This window comes from Ammospiza caudacuta, chromosome 2 (assembly GCF_027887145.1).
Source record: "Ammospiza caudacuta isolate bAmmCau1 chromosome 2, bAmmCau1.pri, whole genome shotgun sequence".
NCBI classification, from domain to species: Eukaryota; Metazoa; Chordata; class Aves; order Passeriformes; family Passerellidae; genus Ammospiza; species Ammospiza caudacuta.
In genome coordinates this window covers 45,106,205-45,122,093 of record NC_080594.1, presented here as the reverse complement: position 1 = coordinate 45,122,093, position 15,889 = coordinate 45,106,205, and the positions used below count along the sequence as shown (strand labels likewise).

The 15,889-nt window shown below is 37.4% G+C and overlaps 1 protein-coding gene across 4 annotated transcripts in view; it reads right to left on the bottom strand.

Moving 5' to 3' along the window:
* Positions 1-251: 251 nt before the first annotated feature.
* Positions 252-15,889, bottom strand: part of YAP1 (Yes1 associated transcriptional regulator) — an 88,351-nt gene continuing 72,713 nt past the window's right edge. For all 4 annotated transcript variants that reach the window (XM_058824040.1, XM_058824057.1, XM_058824048.1 and 1 more), the window contains 3 exons: positions 9,701-9,831; positions 5,646-5,758; positions 252-5,034 (listed from right to left, as the gene is read on the bottom strand). In XM_058824040.1, the coding sequence (XP_058680023.1) occupies positions 4,796-5,034; positions 5,646-5,758; positions 9,701-9,831 (483 nt within the window). In that variant the 3' untranslated portion in view covers positions 252-4,795. The remainder of the gene's footprint in view (positions 5,035-5,645; positions 5,759-9,700; positions 9,832-15,889) is intronic.

The window sequence follows — 15,889 nt, the reverse complement described above, 5'->3', positions numbered from 1 at the left end:
ACACACAAATTTGCTGAATTCCACAGAGTTGGGGCATTTGGTGCTGAGCCATAACAACTCTGGAACTGCTAAAATGCAAACAGCGTATGACTTTGGCCTTTCCAAATTGCACTACATTTAAAAAAATCCCATCTTTCAGACTGTTATACAGAAGGTCAAAATTAATGAAACCTGTCAAGATATTTTAAACTGAAATCTTCAGGCACTTTCAAGGTATATCATTACATATTTCACAATTCATAAGTCAAAACTTGGAAATGAAAATAGTGTGTTTTTATTGATAGTCTGCCACAAATTAATGCATAAACTTAAGAGTTAGCCAAAAATGTATCTGCCATCCGAACATGGCAAGCATTATCTGCAAAAAGTGGTTGCTTTCTTCTAGTAGATACCCAGATGTACTGTTACCAGGTCTCACTACAGTGCCATCTGCAATTAAAGTATTGTTTTACACAAGGTGCATGATGCTCACCAGAGTCACTGTCTCTTCATTCCTGCAAGCACACAGATATGTACACTTTAATGTTAAGCCTTTACTGAAGCCAGTGGAACTCATTTGTCTCTCAGGTGAGCTTGCACACCGTATTTGCAGAACTGGAGTTTACAACTACAAAAGCAATGACAAGGGGGACAAGAACAGACGCACTACAATAGGCATTCCAACAATTCAATGCATCTATCTTACTGAAGGAAATCATATCTTTACATACTATTGAATGTTAAAAACGAACAAAGATGTTTAAGCACAAAGTATATATTTATACCAAATAAAACAACTGAAAAAGTATTACATAAAGAAAAATAATGTAACAGAATGTACTTAAGTACCTAGCTTACAGTCATGCTCATATCTAAAAATAACATTGTTAAGTAATATATATAATTTTGGACATAATTCTCTAACATACAACATGATTCTGTGATTCTAAATGTGGAGAGTACTTTTTCCATGATACAGAACACAAATTGTTTTATACAAGCACACCTGCTAATTTGTATAAAAAACATGCTTGTAAGTGAAAAGGTCACTGTAGTACTAATTTACCGTGTAGTGTTAATTATGTTGAAATCGTCTCTTCTCCTTTTGCATTGGTGAGCGCCAACACTGAATGGTACAATATTTGATCCATATGGTTCACTGACACTGCAACCTGTTCCCAAGCAGCAGCCCTAGCCGGGTGTTAACAGTACAGTTCTGTACAGCCCCATCTGTCTGCATATAGTGTATTTAAAACTAACAGCTATTACAATTATTACAATGATTTCTGTTTCAATATATACATCAGTATAAAATACTACCCAAAACACTTTTGCATTTCAAACAACTTTAACCACTTCATCAAACAATGCATTCGTAGAATTAAAAAAAAAATCCGAATTAATATTGATTGCCAACAGTACAGCATCTCTACGGTATGTTTCCTAATAAGTGAGAGAACGGAAATGTCTTAATTAAAATAAGTATCACAAAACATAATTAATGTTAGAGCTGTTCAAGGATTCCCAGTTTATCAGTATCTACCCTAAGCCATGCTATCCAAGTACAGTATAAGCCATTTAGTGTTTCTACAATGACAATAAAACATTCAAATATTAAAGCTGTGACAAACACACAAAAGCAAGGAAAGAGAATTTGTTCTGTACTCATTTCTGTTGTAGTGAGGTACAGCATGTCAGGAGCTTGCACTCAGTGCATCAAATCTGGTTTTGTGCATGGACTGGGGAATGAGATGCTGCAGAGAGGGACCTGGGGGTTCTCGTGGATGGCAAGTTGAACGTGAGCCAGCAGTGCCCTGGCAGCCAGGAGGGCCAACCCTGTCCTGGGGGCATCAGGCACAGCACGGCCAGCTGGGCAAGGGAGGGGATTGTCCTGCTCTGCTCTGGGCTGGGGCAGCCTCACCTCCGGTGCTGGGGGCAGTTCTGGGTGCCACAATATAAGAGGGATATTAAACCACTGGAGAGTGTCCAAAGGAGGGTGAAGGGCCTTGAGGGGAAGCCACTCTTCATGGCTGAGGTCACTTGGTCTGTTCAGCCTGTAGGAAACAAGGGGAGACCTCACTGCAGTCTGCAGCTTCCTCATGAGAGGAAGAGGAGGGACAAGTAAGATCTCTTTACTTTCAAGACCAGGGACAGGACCCAAGGGAATGGCCAGAAGCTGTGTCAGGGAAGGTTTAGGTTGGATATCAGGAAAAGGTTCTTCACCCAGAAGGTGGTTGGGCACTGGAACAGGCTCCCCAGGGAAGTGGTCACAGCACCAGCCTGACAGAGTTCAAGAAGCATTTGGACAACGCTCTCAGGCACATGGTGTGAAGCTTGGGGTGTCTTGTGCAGGGGAAGGAGTTGGACTTGATAATTCTGATGGGTCCCTTCCAACTCAGCTTATTCTGTGATTCTGTATGTGCTACGATACCTGGATACAACTGTGGAAGACAGCTGAAATAAAATCAACTCTGAATTTCCTTGCTGTTGTGGTTTTATGTCAGATCGTTCAAGTTAGGAAAACTTAGTGTCTTTTTCTTTTCCTGAAGGGAGGGAAAGAGAGGAATTCATAATGAATTTTAAAAAATGCTACTAAAATCCCTATCTTGGACACATTGCTTTAGGAGCTACTGTGTCATTGCACAATATAAGTGGCCTATTACTCACTGAATTATTGGTGTAGCAGAATACATATCATTGTGAATGTGTTTTAAAAATTATTATTTTAAAACTTGCCTGTATCCCATAACAAGCCATAAAATTTTGTGTTTTTCAAACACTAATACATTTATGTAAAGTAGTAAATGTACATTTCTAGTGGCAAATTTCAAATCTCTGCCTCTGCTGCTTCAGTTTTTAAAACAGGATTTGGTTAAGAGTTTTCATTCTTTACATCATCCTAAACCAGAATAATTTCTGAAGCATAAAAGAAATCCAAACTGCAATAGTAATATCATGGGGTTTTTAATTTGTTTTGCTGATTTGTTCCTAGCTTAAAAAATAATCAGTGTCTTGAGAAAAAATGCAAAACAGTAAACCCCAAAAAATCTCTCCTCACAGAAGTCCCCGCTAACTGAGAGTTTTTTCCAAAACTAAGTTTCACACTTAACAGTATCTTTATAGTCATGTTATACACCCTTGAAAATAAAGGCTCACTGTTGAAAATGGTGATAGGCCCTTAATTTTAGAGGTGTTAACTGGTGACACTATTTTTCATCAGAAAAAAACTCAAAAGCCCCACAGAATTCATAGCTTATATTGAAAGTTTGATTCACGCTCATTTTGTTCATTTAAAAATACTCTTTGGAAACTTGTGTCAACTCCTGCAGACAACTTAGTGATACATCTTTTCCTGTTAAAATAAAAATGATTTGTATTCACCTCTACCCCATGCTAAGCTCTACTACTAATATACACTTCATTACCTGCTCATGTCACCATCTAACACATATCTTTACATTCTTCTACATATAGTGTCCAGGGCTTATTTTTCACCAAACAGAACTAGACAACTAGTTACAATTAGAAGTTTTTATCAACAAGTTTTTTGGTGTTCTAGCCTTTTCATTGCAACACAGTGATATTAATAGTTAGGAATTTTTGTCCCTGTTAACTTAAGAGAAACTTTTCATAAATTTTTTTTCCCATTAAGGATTTTAAAATCTGAACTCACTTAAAGATCAAAACTGAAAACCAGAAGCGAGATTAGATGTAATTTTACAATGGTTCTGCTACTTTAAGATGCATTTAAAATTTGTACACATGACAAAGGACTCTTTAACATTGCTGTAATCAGATTCTAATTCAAAGTCTCGCAAATACACATGAAAAATAAGCCACTGGTCATGAAATCTAATGATTACATTCCAAGCTAGCCTTTAAAAAAATAAAAAAAGTTACAGGCAAAACATACTGGTTTATGTACTCACTAGCTTATCAGGCTACAATAGGCATGGTTTAAGTATAAAAAAAAGCAGACAATTTAGATTTAAATAAGACTGTGTGAAATCAGAAAAAAACCCTTAGATTTCACTATTAAAAAAAACAACCCAGAACACCTATAATTACTTCCCATCCTACAGCTACAGTTAAACCAACTAACAAAAATAATCAAAGTATTTTTGAAAAATGGAAGTTAGGCTAGAGTATGTGGCAACAATCAAAGTTCATATATGTTTCTATGTAAAATGACTCATGATTTACTATAACATAAAATACAAACAAGAGCACTTCGTGGCTAATGCAAGAGTTACTAGTAGGAACACTTAATGCCAAACAGTCTCTTCAGCCCTCCTTTACGTCTTATCTCCAAATCAGTATTGACTTCTTTTGACCAGATACATCATTTTTGGCTTGTCACCCCAGTATGTCATGTTTTACCACTTGCCACAGGCAGCAGGAGACAACTAGCTGAGCAAACTACAAGCAGTGACATGCAGAAATTAACTCTCAAATCTGAGTACTTAGATAAAATGATACGCAAGCGCACACTAGGACAAAAGGAATGGCATTCGTCATCCAAAATAGGCTCATCATCCCTCCCCACCCCCCCTCCAACAGTAGTTGCAACAGCAATAGAAAAAGATCAAGAAGATGTCTGTTCTTCAGAGTCAACTGTGAAAAAAAGTCAGCAATATATAACAGCAGCGATGGACAAGGAAGAGCAAACCCAAACAAACTTGCTGAGTATTTGTTCATTTACTTTTTCTGAACACAAGCCAAAGTGCACCACACTGGCTTGTTCTGAACTTCAGATACAGATGTCCTAATCTCCTTAGATCCTTCACAGATTTAGAATTCAGTCTCCCTGAGGCCCCTATAACCAAGTAAGAAAACTCTCTTTATCTAGCTTGGTGGCTGCCAAGACAGATTCCATGTCATTAAGGATGTCAGAGCTCAAAGCCTCTTGCAGACTTGGCATCAGTTCTTCTCCTTCTATATTCATTCCATCTCCTTCCAGTGTCCCAAGGTCCACATTTGTCCCTGGAATGGCTTCAAGGTAGTCTGGGAAACGGTTCTGATGGGATGGTATGTTACTTTGGCCGATACTGTCACCTAGTTATAACACAAAGATGGATATTAAGTATACTGGAAGTACCAAGCCTACAATTTATCAGGACAACTGGTTAAAGGTTAATCATGTACCTCTTGCATCATACAATCAGCGTGACTCACAGAAATCCATCACAAACCCCAAAGATAACTTGGCTGCATGCAGACGTACAAAGAACATGCCTTTGTTTCCAACTTGCACCTACTGACCCAAATCTTACAGGTCTTTGACGGCATTTAGCACAATTTAATTTTGACACTTGAAGGAAAAAGACAATACTGAGTCAAATACAGTTTTGGAATGGTATTAACAGCTCTGGATGAGGTACTATTCTTAGCCCTGAACAACATTATTTCAAAAAGCAAACACACTTAAATTCCTTATAAAAACAGGAGTGATACTACTTACGAGCAATTTCCCCATCCTCCCAATACACTTGATTACAAATATATTTTTTCATAAATCTAATGTTTCTATCAGAGAAACAGGGGACATAGGAAAAGGTAGAAAACAATGCAAAGGGTATCAGAGCTTTTCAGAACTGCTTGTTTTCATTGCAAATGGATACAAGTGTATTTAGAAAACATGCATTAAAAATGTACACAAACCAGACCTGTATCCATCTCATCAACACTGTTCAGGAAGTCATCTGGGGTTCTGGGTACACTGTAACTGCTCATGCTAAGGCCACTATCTGTGCTTTCATCTCTGGAGTGATATGTTCCACTGTAACAGAAGAAAAGGAGGAAAAAAAATGAGGGTAGAGCACTGAAAAAAAATTAAAATAGATGCTTGTTTTGAACTAATTTATGGCCTTTGAAAACACTGCTACCATGAGAAATCCCCAATTCTAATAAAAAACTGAAGCATTTGTTTGCATGAGACACCTGGGTTTTATTTTATGCAGACCTTTTCAAATGAAAACCATATTATTTAGATTCAATGAAACTTGATGAGAACATACGTAAGCAGCTTTAAGAAATGGCCTACTGTGTGTTGTGCATAATTTTAGTCTTTTCACACCCACCCAGCTAAAACCTTTCGAAGCATATCAGATAATCCATAATGATTATAAAAATAATAGTAATTATGGTGCACCCTTTTATGCTTCCATAAGGATAAAAAATACTTCTAACTAATGTTCCCATGTTTAATCAACCACTGAAGTGTATTTTTAGGTCACTGCTGTTATAAATAGTTGGAACTCCTTTAGCAATTCTTCAATTGCTTCCCACTGCTGCATTATTGCTTGTTCAGTCACACATGTCAAGGCAAGAGAGCACCCAAATATAAATCAAACCCTGGTACAGAAGCCATCCTATAAACAAACCCTGCTCAGAATGATCTTGCTGACAGAACAGTTAACCAGACTGATGGCATGGGGCCTTACATGCCTTCACTTTCTTACTTGCCAGCGCAGCAAGCAAGACCAAGAGAGCCACAGTGGAAAATGTGGGAAGGGGAGGGGAAGTAGGCCACTGTGTTGAGATTATATAGCACTGTGTCACACAGCAGGAGGAGCTGATCCCATGTCAGCCAGCTGCTTCCAGGTGTCTCCAAAGTGGCCCAGCTGCCCAAAGCTGAGCCCATCAGTGACAGTGGTGGGACTTTGGCATAACATATTTAAGAAGAGGGGAAAAATGCTGAACAGCAGATGGGAGAGAGGAGTGAGAATATGTGAGGGCAACAGCCTGCAGACCCCAGGGTTGGGGCAGAAGGAGGGGCAGGAGGTGCTCCAGGCACCAGAGCAGAGATTCCCCTGCCGCCCTTGGTGGACAGACCATGGTGAAGCAGCTGTGTCCCTGCAGCCTGTGGAGATGCCAGGGGGAGCAGAGATCCACCTGCAGCCCATGGAGGATCCATGCCAGAGCAGGGAGATGCCTGAAGGAGGCTGTTACCCCGTGGGAGGCCCATGTTGGAGCAGGCTGACAGCACCTGCAGCCCCATGGTGAGAGGAGCCCATGCTAGAGCAGCTTTGCTGGCAGGAGCTGTGACCTGCATAAGCAGTTGTTGAAGGCCATCATTACCTCCCTCCCCCTGCGTCCTCTAATATTCAGTATTCACAAAATATTTTCAAAATCTGTATTTCTTCAGGTTACGTAATCTGAGATTCACTGAGAATCCTTACTGATTTTCCACCTGGCATCCTCAATGAACATCAACTTGATTTACTGTTCAAATTATCATTTGAAGACATACTAATCCTCCTCATGATGTACTTGTGAAGTATATAGTATATGCCTTTTTGTCAGGTATGAAGAACCAAAAAAATTATGAACAGCTATTCAACATCAGATGCCAGAAGAATGCCTTCAGCTATGTATATAAATATATGTATTTGATTCCATGAAGGCAACTTTGCCATACAAGAAAGGAACCTAACAGTTCTTTATAGATAAATCATAAATACTTCTCTGTTTTTAGACTGATTTAAGAACTGAATCACTGCACATTTGATACAATCCTAGTAATTAAACTTAAACAATTTAGAACTTCTGTGAACAAAAATCTGGTTTACTTTATGGGACAAACTACTAAAAACAGAACTGAGACTATGCTGAACTAAATCACTCCAGTGGAGAAGGCTTTTTGGCTGTTGGTCTCACACTTGGAATATCCAGCACTTCTCTTCAAATCACTCCTTAATACACATTTCCTCTTTCTTCAGCAAGGATTTGTTCATTTAGTAGTCACACCACCCAAAATTACCACATGCAACTAAACAGCATTACCCAAAATAGAGTGGATTCTTCTTCAAATAATCATTGTTAAAATATGTGTATACAAAAGAAGAAATACCAATTTAGGAGTTAAACAGAGAACTACCATCACTACCAGTATAAATCTAACCGACAAAAATATATAAACAAGTGTGGCAAATCAAAAGGTGAAATAGTCTAATGAAGTCTGCATTGATGAATATCCATTAAAAAAATAAAAAATCAAATATACCATAATGATGGTAAGAACTGAAGATAGCAGGCAGATTTGATTATGCATTTTAACCACTACTGAGCATTATCTCAAATTGCTCCAATGTAGTGATTCTCTGAGATTTTTTAATGCTTCTATTATATAGGCAGCAGAAAATATCAAACAACCTAAACTCTGAATAGATAACTCCGGGGCCTAAATTTAGTACTGTCTCACGAGTAACTTTATATACACCCTATAAGGACAGAAAGGAGCATTTCCTAAAGTCTGAACTTTAACTTAAGGAGTATCAACAAGACCTTTAGGTCATGGTCCAAAACTACTGGACTGCTTTCTGAGACAGCAATGCATATTCACAGATGTCTGTTCTTAAAAATCCCTTTCCCTCACCCATATGGCAGAATTAAGTGCAGTGCCACACATACACCTGCCCAGGAGACAAATTTTCAGACCAAAACACAAATTAAGTTAATCTCAAGTCAAATACAGATTTGCAGTATTTTGTATGGGGTAAGGGCTACATTAGAAAAAAAAAAAAAAACAAACCCAAACATATATGCCACCAGGCAAGCAGTATCTTTTTGTACTTTGCAGTAAATATCAATCTGCCATAAAATTACAGAATGCAAATTTGCCCCTTCTAGCTTTTTCCTCTGTTTCTAGTTAATGGCAAAGATCCATCACTTTATATTTTATGTGTGTAGACTCACAATGGATAAACTGCATCAGCCATTTGAAACCTAAAGATGCATTTCCTTCAGGTCAGAAGACAGGTTTGGAAGATGTGAGGACCTGTATGATGTATGATGCAACAGCCTTCCAGCAGTTCAAGCTAGAATTTTACTACACCACATTGATACCATCACCTATCTACAGAGGCTTCTGATACAAGAGCAAGTCAGGTTTAAATTGTCTTGTCTCTTTTATTTCATAGGACAAAGCCAGCACAGTCAAGGCTCACCCAAGAACACCCTACAGGATGAATTCCATGTAGGATTATCCCTCCAAAAAACATCAAGTTTTCTAATCATAATGGTCAGTGTAGCAGATAAATCTTCCCAAAGGGATTACCTAAAATACAGATATCACTTATCTCAAGCTGCAGCAGTGTCTCTAAAGTTGTAATGTTTGGTGGGAAGCATTTGCAAACTGAAATTTGAACAGTATTTCCAACAAAATAAACATTTCAAGTCAGAGGGATTTAGGAAAAAGTTTTATGAAAGACTAGTCTATATTGTAAGATTCTAAATCTTGAATGAAAATACCCACTTCAAAATAATACAGCATTTAAAATGAAACATGCCACTATTTGTAGACCTAACATTAGCAGAGTAAAAATACTGCTAAATACCTGAAGTGGAAGGGAGGGGTGAACGGGGAAACCTTAAAATGAACCTCAAGCTGTAATCCTAAATGTGCCTCACAGTTCATTTGATCTCACAGCGAGCTATTCACAAATTGAGTCAGTAATTTGAAATGACTGTTAGTCAACACATTATGCAGAGGCAAACATGTTATGACTTTGAATAAAAACCTTCCTACAAGTCTGAACAGACTACTTCCTCCCACAGGAGACAGCTTTTAATCTTCAGCTTTTACTAGACTTGCCATTTAAGGAAAGATTCATTTACAGCTGTGGCTCTTGGCACGGACAGATGTTCAAAATAAACTATTACATGTACCAAACAGAATTTTAAATCAAATTTCTTTCCTCTAGTAGCTATTCGTACAAACCTGTTAAGAAAGGGATCAGAACTATTTGTAGTCATTGTTCTCAGTTCCTGAGACATTCCAGGAGATGACACGGGGTTTTGAGATCCACCGTCTTGTTCCATTGTTGGAAGCTGGCTACGGAGAGCCAATTCCTACAACAGCAGGAGAGAGAGAAAGAGAGATCATGTTAGGCATTTGAATGCACTTTCTAGATACATAAACACATGACATTATAGATAATTGATGCTTTTACTGCTTCCAGTAACAAGAGTTAAATGAAACGAAACTAATGTTTTTGAGGACAAAGCAAGAATCTGTACTGGCTTCAATGAAAACGCAAGTTCCAGCAGCCATGACCATCATTACAGAGACTGCACTGTACATGTATTTATGGATATAAATATCTGTATGCTTACACAAAGATTTTCTAGTTCACTTCAGTATCTTTCTGCTAAGTCTTTACTTAAACCAAAACAAGAACTGTTAATACTATCTGACCCCTAATATGACCTGTATAGCTTTGCTAAATAGCATTTTATCCAGATTTCTTTTAAATTCTGATTTAGTTCTTGGCTCCCTTTGTACCTTTGAAAGCAAACTTTCAAGTCTTTCCCTAAAAGTTTCCATTCATTCCTCCTGTTTGAGGCATGCATTTGAAATTTCTGACTGATCAGATCCAGGATTAGTTCCCTATGTAAATTCCGTAGCTCCTCAAATTCAGAGTAATTTCTTAGTAGGGCCTAGACACTGCACTTCTGAAGCTACAAACCTAATTGCATACAATTTTTTACCCATCTGAATGTTCACCAGCTTGAATCAAACCATTCACTAAGCTTGTAATTACTAATTGATGAAAGTGTTAACATAAAATGCATCACATTAATGGCAGATGGAAATAAGCAACATTTGATGTTATTTCCAGTGATCCTTCTCCCCTTTTTAAACAAGTAACACATGAGTTACACATGTGAAAATACAGTAATTTTCTTCAAGCAACTCTATTCAAACATCATCAATGTCCCACCAAGACTGAGCTTTGTTATTGCAGAGACTGATAAATCTATTGACCATCCTGTCAATCACCATTGCTGGTAGTATGTGACTTCCAGGCTGTGCCTGGGAAGATAATCTCAGGCAAAACCAATCCTGTCAGTCTTGACAATACTTAGTATTTCTCACTTGTAAAATGAGAGATCTTGATCCATTTTCAATGATAAGCTTAAGGACTACTATACTGTAGTCTTTTAGTATATAAAACTAACTTTGCCCCAATTCTTTTTCCAAGTGATTTCTTTATAAGAAATCTAAGGTTATTTCATTTTATTTCCAGCAGACTGTGTATTGAAGCTTCCCTGCCGACAGGTTTTCTTTTCTTTTCCAGTCTTCATATGCTTCACTCTCATTCCTGTGGATTACTATTCTACATATTCCTTTAGGTTTTATGTCTTGTATTAGAAAATTTTCTCACTACAGCTAATTAGATCTCTGCAGAAAGTGTACAAGCATACCATTGGTTTCTGTATTCATCACTGTGTTCAAGTAAACCTAGCCCTCTGCTCATCAGCACTTATCTGGCCATTGTTCTAACAAACAGTAATAATACTCCATCCCCATTTTCAGATCACAGGACATTAAACATCTTTTAATAATTTCTAAAGGCTTATCCACATGATTTTCAATTGGTTATGTAATAAAACCAAATGTGAAGCCTATATAATGACCTCTTACTTCACAGCTAAGTTTGCAGCCTTGTATCAGTGACAAGTTACCTGATATACAGGTAGACTCATCCATATCTAAAAAAGAAAGAAAGAAGAGTTCTTTCCTGGAATTTCCCAAACACTGATCTGAAGAAGGTAGAAGGTCTTAGACCAGCTATCCCAGAGACAGCTCAAGAACTGCTCACCCATGTGGTGTGTCCTTTTGCCCTTCCCTCTGTACATTACATCTTTATTTCTTTGGGCAGCAGTCCCTGATTTGGATGAAGAGGAGGAGCCAAAAGTGCCAGCAGACTGCAGAAGCAGCTTCGTGACACACCAGTGCCACAAAGAGTAGTTACAAGGCAAAGTCTACATGGAGTCATTTCTGTATATGAACTAAAGTGACATTTAATCTCCTTTGTGTGGCCTTTCCAACTGGAACTGCCTCCTGATTCAATAGTTGTGAGGAAGATAAGAAATCCAGATGTCCCCTTTTCAAGAGCTACTGACACCAGGAAAGAAAAAAAACCCACAATTTTTCTTCTGTTACTATGAGAAAAAAAATCAGTACAAAGGAACAAGAAATTCAGAAAAACAGTGAAATTACCTTTGTATTTTTCTAAATCCTCAGAGTGTAGGAGAGATTGAAGTTTCATCAATACATAAACTCAAATAGTATGGTAGAAAATAAATGTAGCTCAAGATGCTAGCCAGCTAAAACAAAAAAAATCTCATTTCTTTAAAGGCCCACTATAGGGATGTATTAAACCAGGAGAGAGAACTCTATTTTGCCTATTCTTTGGCATGTACTATGTAGTGAAACTAGTATTTTTAAAATCAGTACTGCTTTTATCTCTGTTTTAACAACACTGCTAAAAAATGGAAAACTGCAACTATTTTTAACTATTTATAAGTAGCATTACTGCTACTTTTACAGGAGTCAGAAGCACTTTCCCTTCAAAAGAATGTTATTACTCATCTAAGTAATAAATTTATGTCATTCTGGGAGTCTGAAAGAGAAAGGAATTACCAAAAAAGACAAGCTATTGAGAAACAAATACAGGGCAATTGTTAATAATTTTGTAAGACAAGCAGAGTTTCCTAAAGGCCTAAAGAGTATGTTAAGACTATTTTTCCTAAAAGGTATAAAAATGGAAGCTGAAATTGTGTTGCTTAAAGAACAGTCTTTTCATTTCTCCTTCCTTATAAACCTGTTTTGCAATAAAAAAACGTTGTAGGTTTTCTATACTTAAAAAATGTATGGGAGTGTCCAAGTCTCTCCCACCTCCAAAACAGAGCAATGTGAACTCAAGGCTTTTAATTCATGCTTTGAAATATGTGCTTTTACAAGTATTTAAAGTCTGGAGGCAAAAACAAAACTATGACAAAATCCTGGCTTAGATTTCTATGAATTGATCTCATCCTATTTTTTAAGTATGTCAAACTTGTTTTAAGTACCTCTGGGAAAGAAAAAAAAAGTAGCATTCCTACTGTTAGCAGAAAAGCTGAATTTTAGTTATTACACACACCAAAATAATCTGTCATCTCCTTAAATAATTTTTAAAATAAGGTCAGCACTGTGTAATTTATCTGGCTGACCTCATGCACTTTTTTTTTTTCCATAATTCCAGACAGATTAAGTTTTACATTAAGTTACAGGTCATTCACACCATGTTCAAATTAACTTTATAAAACTACCCTTTTAGGAGCATTTTTATCTTTACTGGCTTTTGAGGAAAGGCAGATGTCTTGTGCAACCCACTTATATTCTTACTGTATTAAACCTATGATATGCTACTCAATTTTACTTGATATATCCTGATAATTGGTTTTGCAAATTTACTTTAAAAGTGCCAATTTTAACATTTCTGCCCCCAACCATCACTTGACTTTCAAACGATCCACAGGCTTTCCTGGGATGGGACAGAAGTTTTAGGGGAAAGAGGAGACCACAACACTTATGGGCAGACTTACAGTTGCTTCTTCAGATTAAGTGCCTGCATTTTTTGAGGGCCACAAAGTTCCAGCACACACACAAACAGGGAAGACACGGGGACTGATGGAAGACAAATGAACTCAGCAATGAGGAGCTGGGCCATTTGTGAGGGCTGAGCAGGAAATGGACCGTTCACTGCTTCAGTCACAACAACCAGCACAGCCACTGAATGCAGTTCTGATTTACTATACAGACTTTTAAACCAGGTATTTATCCATAAAGATCTACACACATGAGCAAGCAATACAATTATTTTGTTGATCTGTAAAGCTTAGAAACAAGCTAGAAACGAGCAGTAGATACAGGATCAGCAAGCATATACAGAGGAACTTATAAATATGTAGTATGCTGATCTCATTAGCAAATACTCTAATATTAGCAGCAAATAACTAAGAAATCTTCCATTCTCAGCACAAGAAAATAATCTGCACAACATCCAAGAATAATGCCATCAGTACCTCGACATTATTCGCCTCTATTTCATTCCACAGCACACTGTAAGGGAAGAAATCTGTTACTTAACTACCTGTTCAATTTTGTGACATATACAAAACTTGATTGACATCTGCTCTACTTTAGAAATTGCTGACAATCAGATGCTAACTGCAGGAAAATGGAAAGAGAGCTAGTAGGGATGGAGTGAAAGTCAAGTCATGCAGTCTCTTTACTAGGACAGACAGACATTTTTAAGGTTTCACAAATAACTGATGATGATAAGCACAAGTAACTGAACAGATGCTTGGTGTTTTTAAATTTCCTGGATGTATCAACAGTTCTTGCTGATACACAGTAAGTCTGAAAGTTGTAATTTTTGCTACAGGTGCCTTTGACCTTTAGAATTTCAGTAAAATACATCCTCATTCAAACCAGAAGAGTCTCTTACAGTGCTTTCTATAAAAAATTAAGCTGAGCAATTATTTGCTCTTTCCAGAAGGTAAGGCTTCCATACACAACACTTGGAATGTTAGTGTCACCACAGGATACTGCAGTTCCACGGCAGAGCGACCACAACCTGGCAGGAACACTATGGTTACCCAGTACCAAAGAACCTGATCATAGATATAAATACAACCATGGTACTGTATCCAGGCTACATGGGGAAAAATGTCAAGAAGAATCAGGATGTTGGGCTAGATGACCTCCACCAGTCCCTTCTAACCTAGTGATTGTGTGACATGAAAAGTTCAGATACAGTTAAAAGTTAAGGAACATTTCTCAGATGTTTTTAATCCATCCATACAAGAGATTTCATTGGATGCAAGCTTCAAGAATGCCAGTGTTACATAATTTCTTTACAAACGAAAGACCTTGGCAATCCCTCTCTAAAACAGACTTAGCTGTCCCAGAATTAAGAGCACTGAATATATGAAGATTTAATTTTTATTATTCCTTAAAAGAATATATAAAAGTTAGCAAGAGAAGCAATTACTCTGCCACCAAGCACAGCTTTATCATCAGGGAAGGAGGTAATTCCTCCAAACTTTATTAATTTTATTCAAAAAGAAAGAAAGACCTGTCTGCAAGAAAAAGTTGACCAAAGAAATTTTAATTCTTCCTATACATTTTCCAGATTAACTAGGTCAGCTGTGATCTGATCAGATGTACAGACTGGGACTTCAATAGCAGCAGCATCAGAGAAGACAGACTACATTTGCCTCTACAGTACAAGGCCTCAAGAAGCATTTAGAGAACCAGAACCCTGAAGCAGTTCTCTAAGCACTTTCTTCCACCTGTGGCTATTCATTACTTTACTGAGGTGATATGAAAACACAAAAAGTACATTTAGATGGTGTGACACAAATAGTCTAGTATTACAGAACTTTAAAGGTGACATGATTGCCCATTCTTCCACCCAACAGATCTCTCACACACACCTTGACTCATTAGCAAGTGCAGACTAATAAAACTGATGCCAGGCAGGAGGTTCAGTAGGAAGCAAGTCTAAATATAAATGGAATCCTGATTTTTTGTATGGCTCCTTTCATCAGTTTCCACTCCAAACAGAGCAGAGTGACCAGTACATATACATTTAATGAATTATCAGTATAGGCCCTTTGAGTTTTTGCTGTTTTGTATGATTTAAAGCCATAATTTCAAGAAGTTCCAAAAACCACATCTTACACAGTGCAGTATGAAACTGATAACAAACTTCTCCATTTCCTGTATTTTTTTGAGTTGGCAACAGGAAGAAATTAGTGGAAGAGTGAACAATGACAGGGCGTCAGGCATAGAAGAAAACACAGAATAGACTTTTGGCATTCTGTAAGAAAAACATCCCCTATGAATTACCTAATTATGCCAGAAGATAAGGTATTTTACTCCACTACTGTGGAGTAGTTTACCTTTGTTTATTCTCTTGTATACCCATTATTCTTGAGGACTTTTTTTTCTCCTCCAGAACAGAATCTAATATTGACTGATAAGATCATTATGTGGCTAATGCTTTGTTAATTAATCAAATTACTACATCTCAATTAAAATGCTTCTGTTTAAGAGCAGCTCTGGTATTGCCAA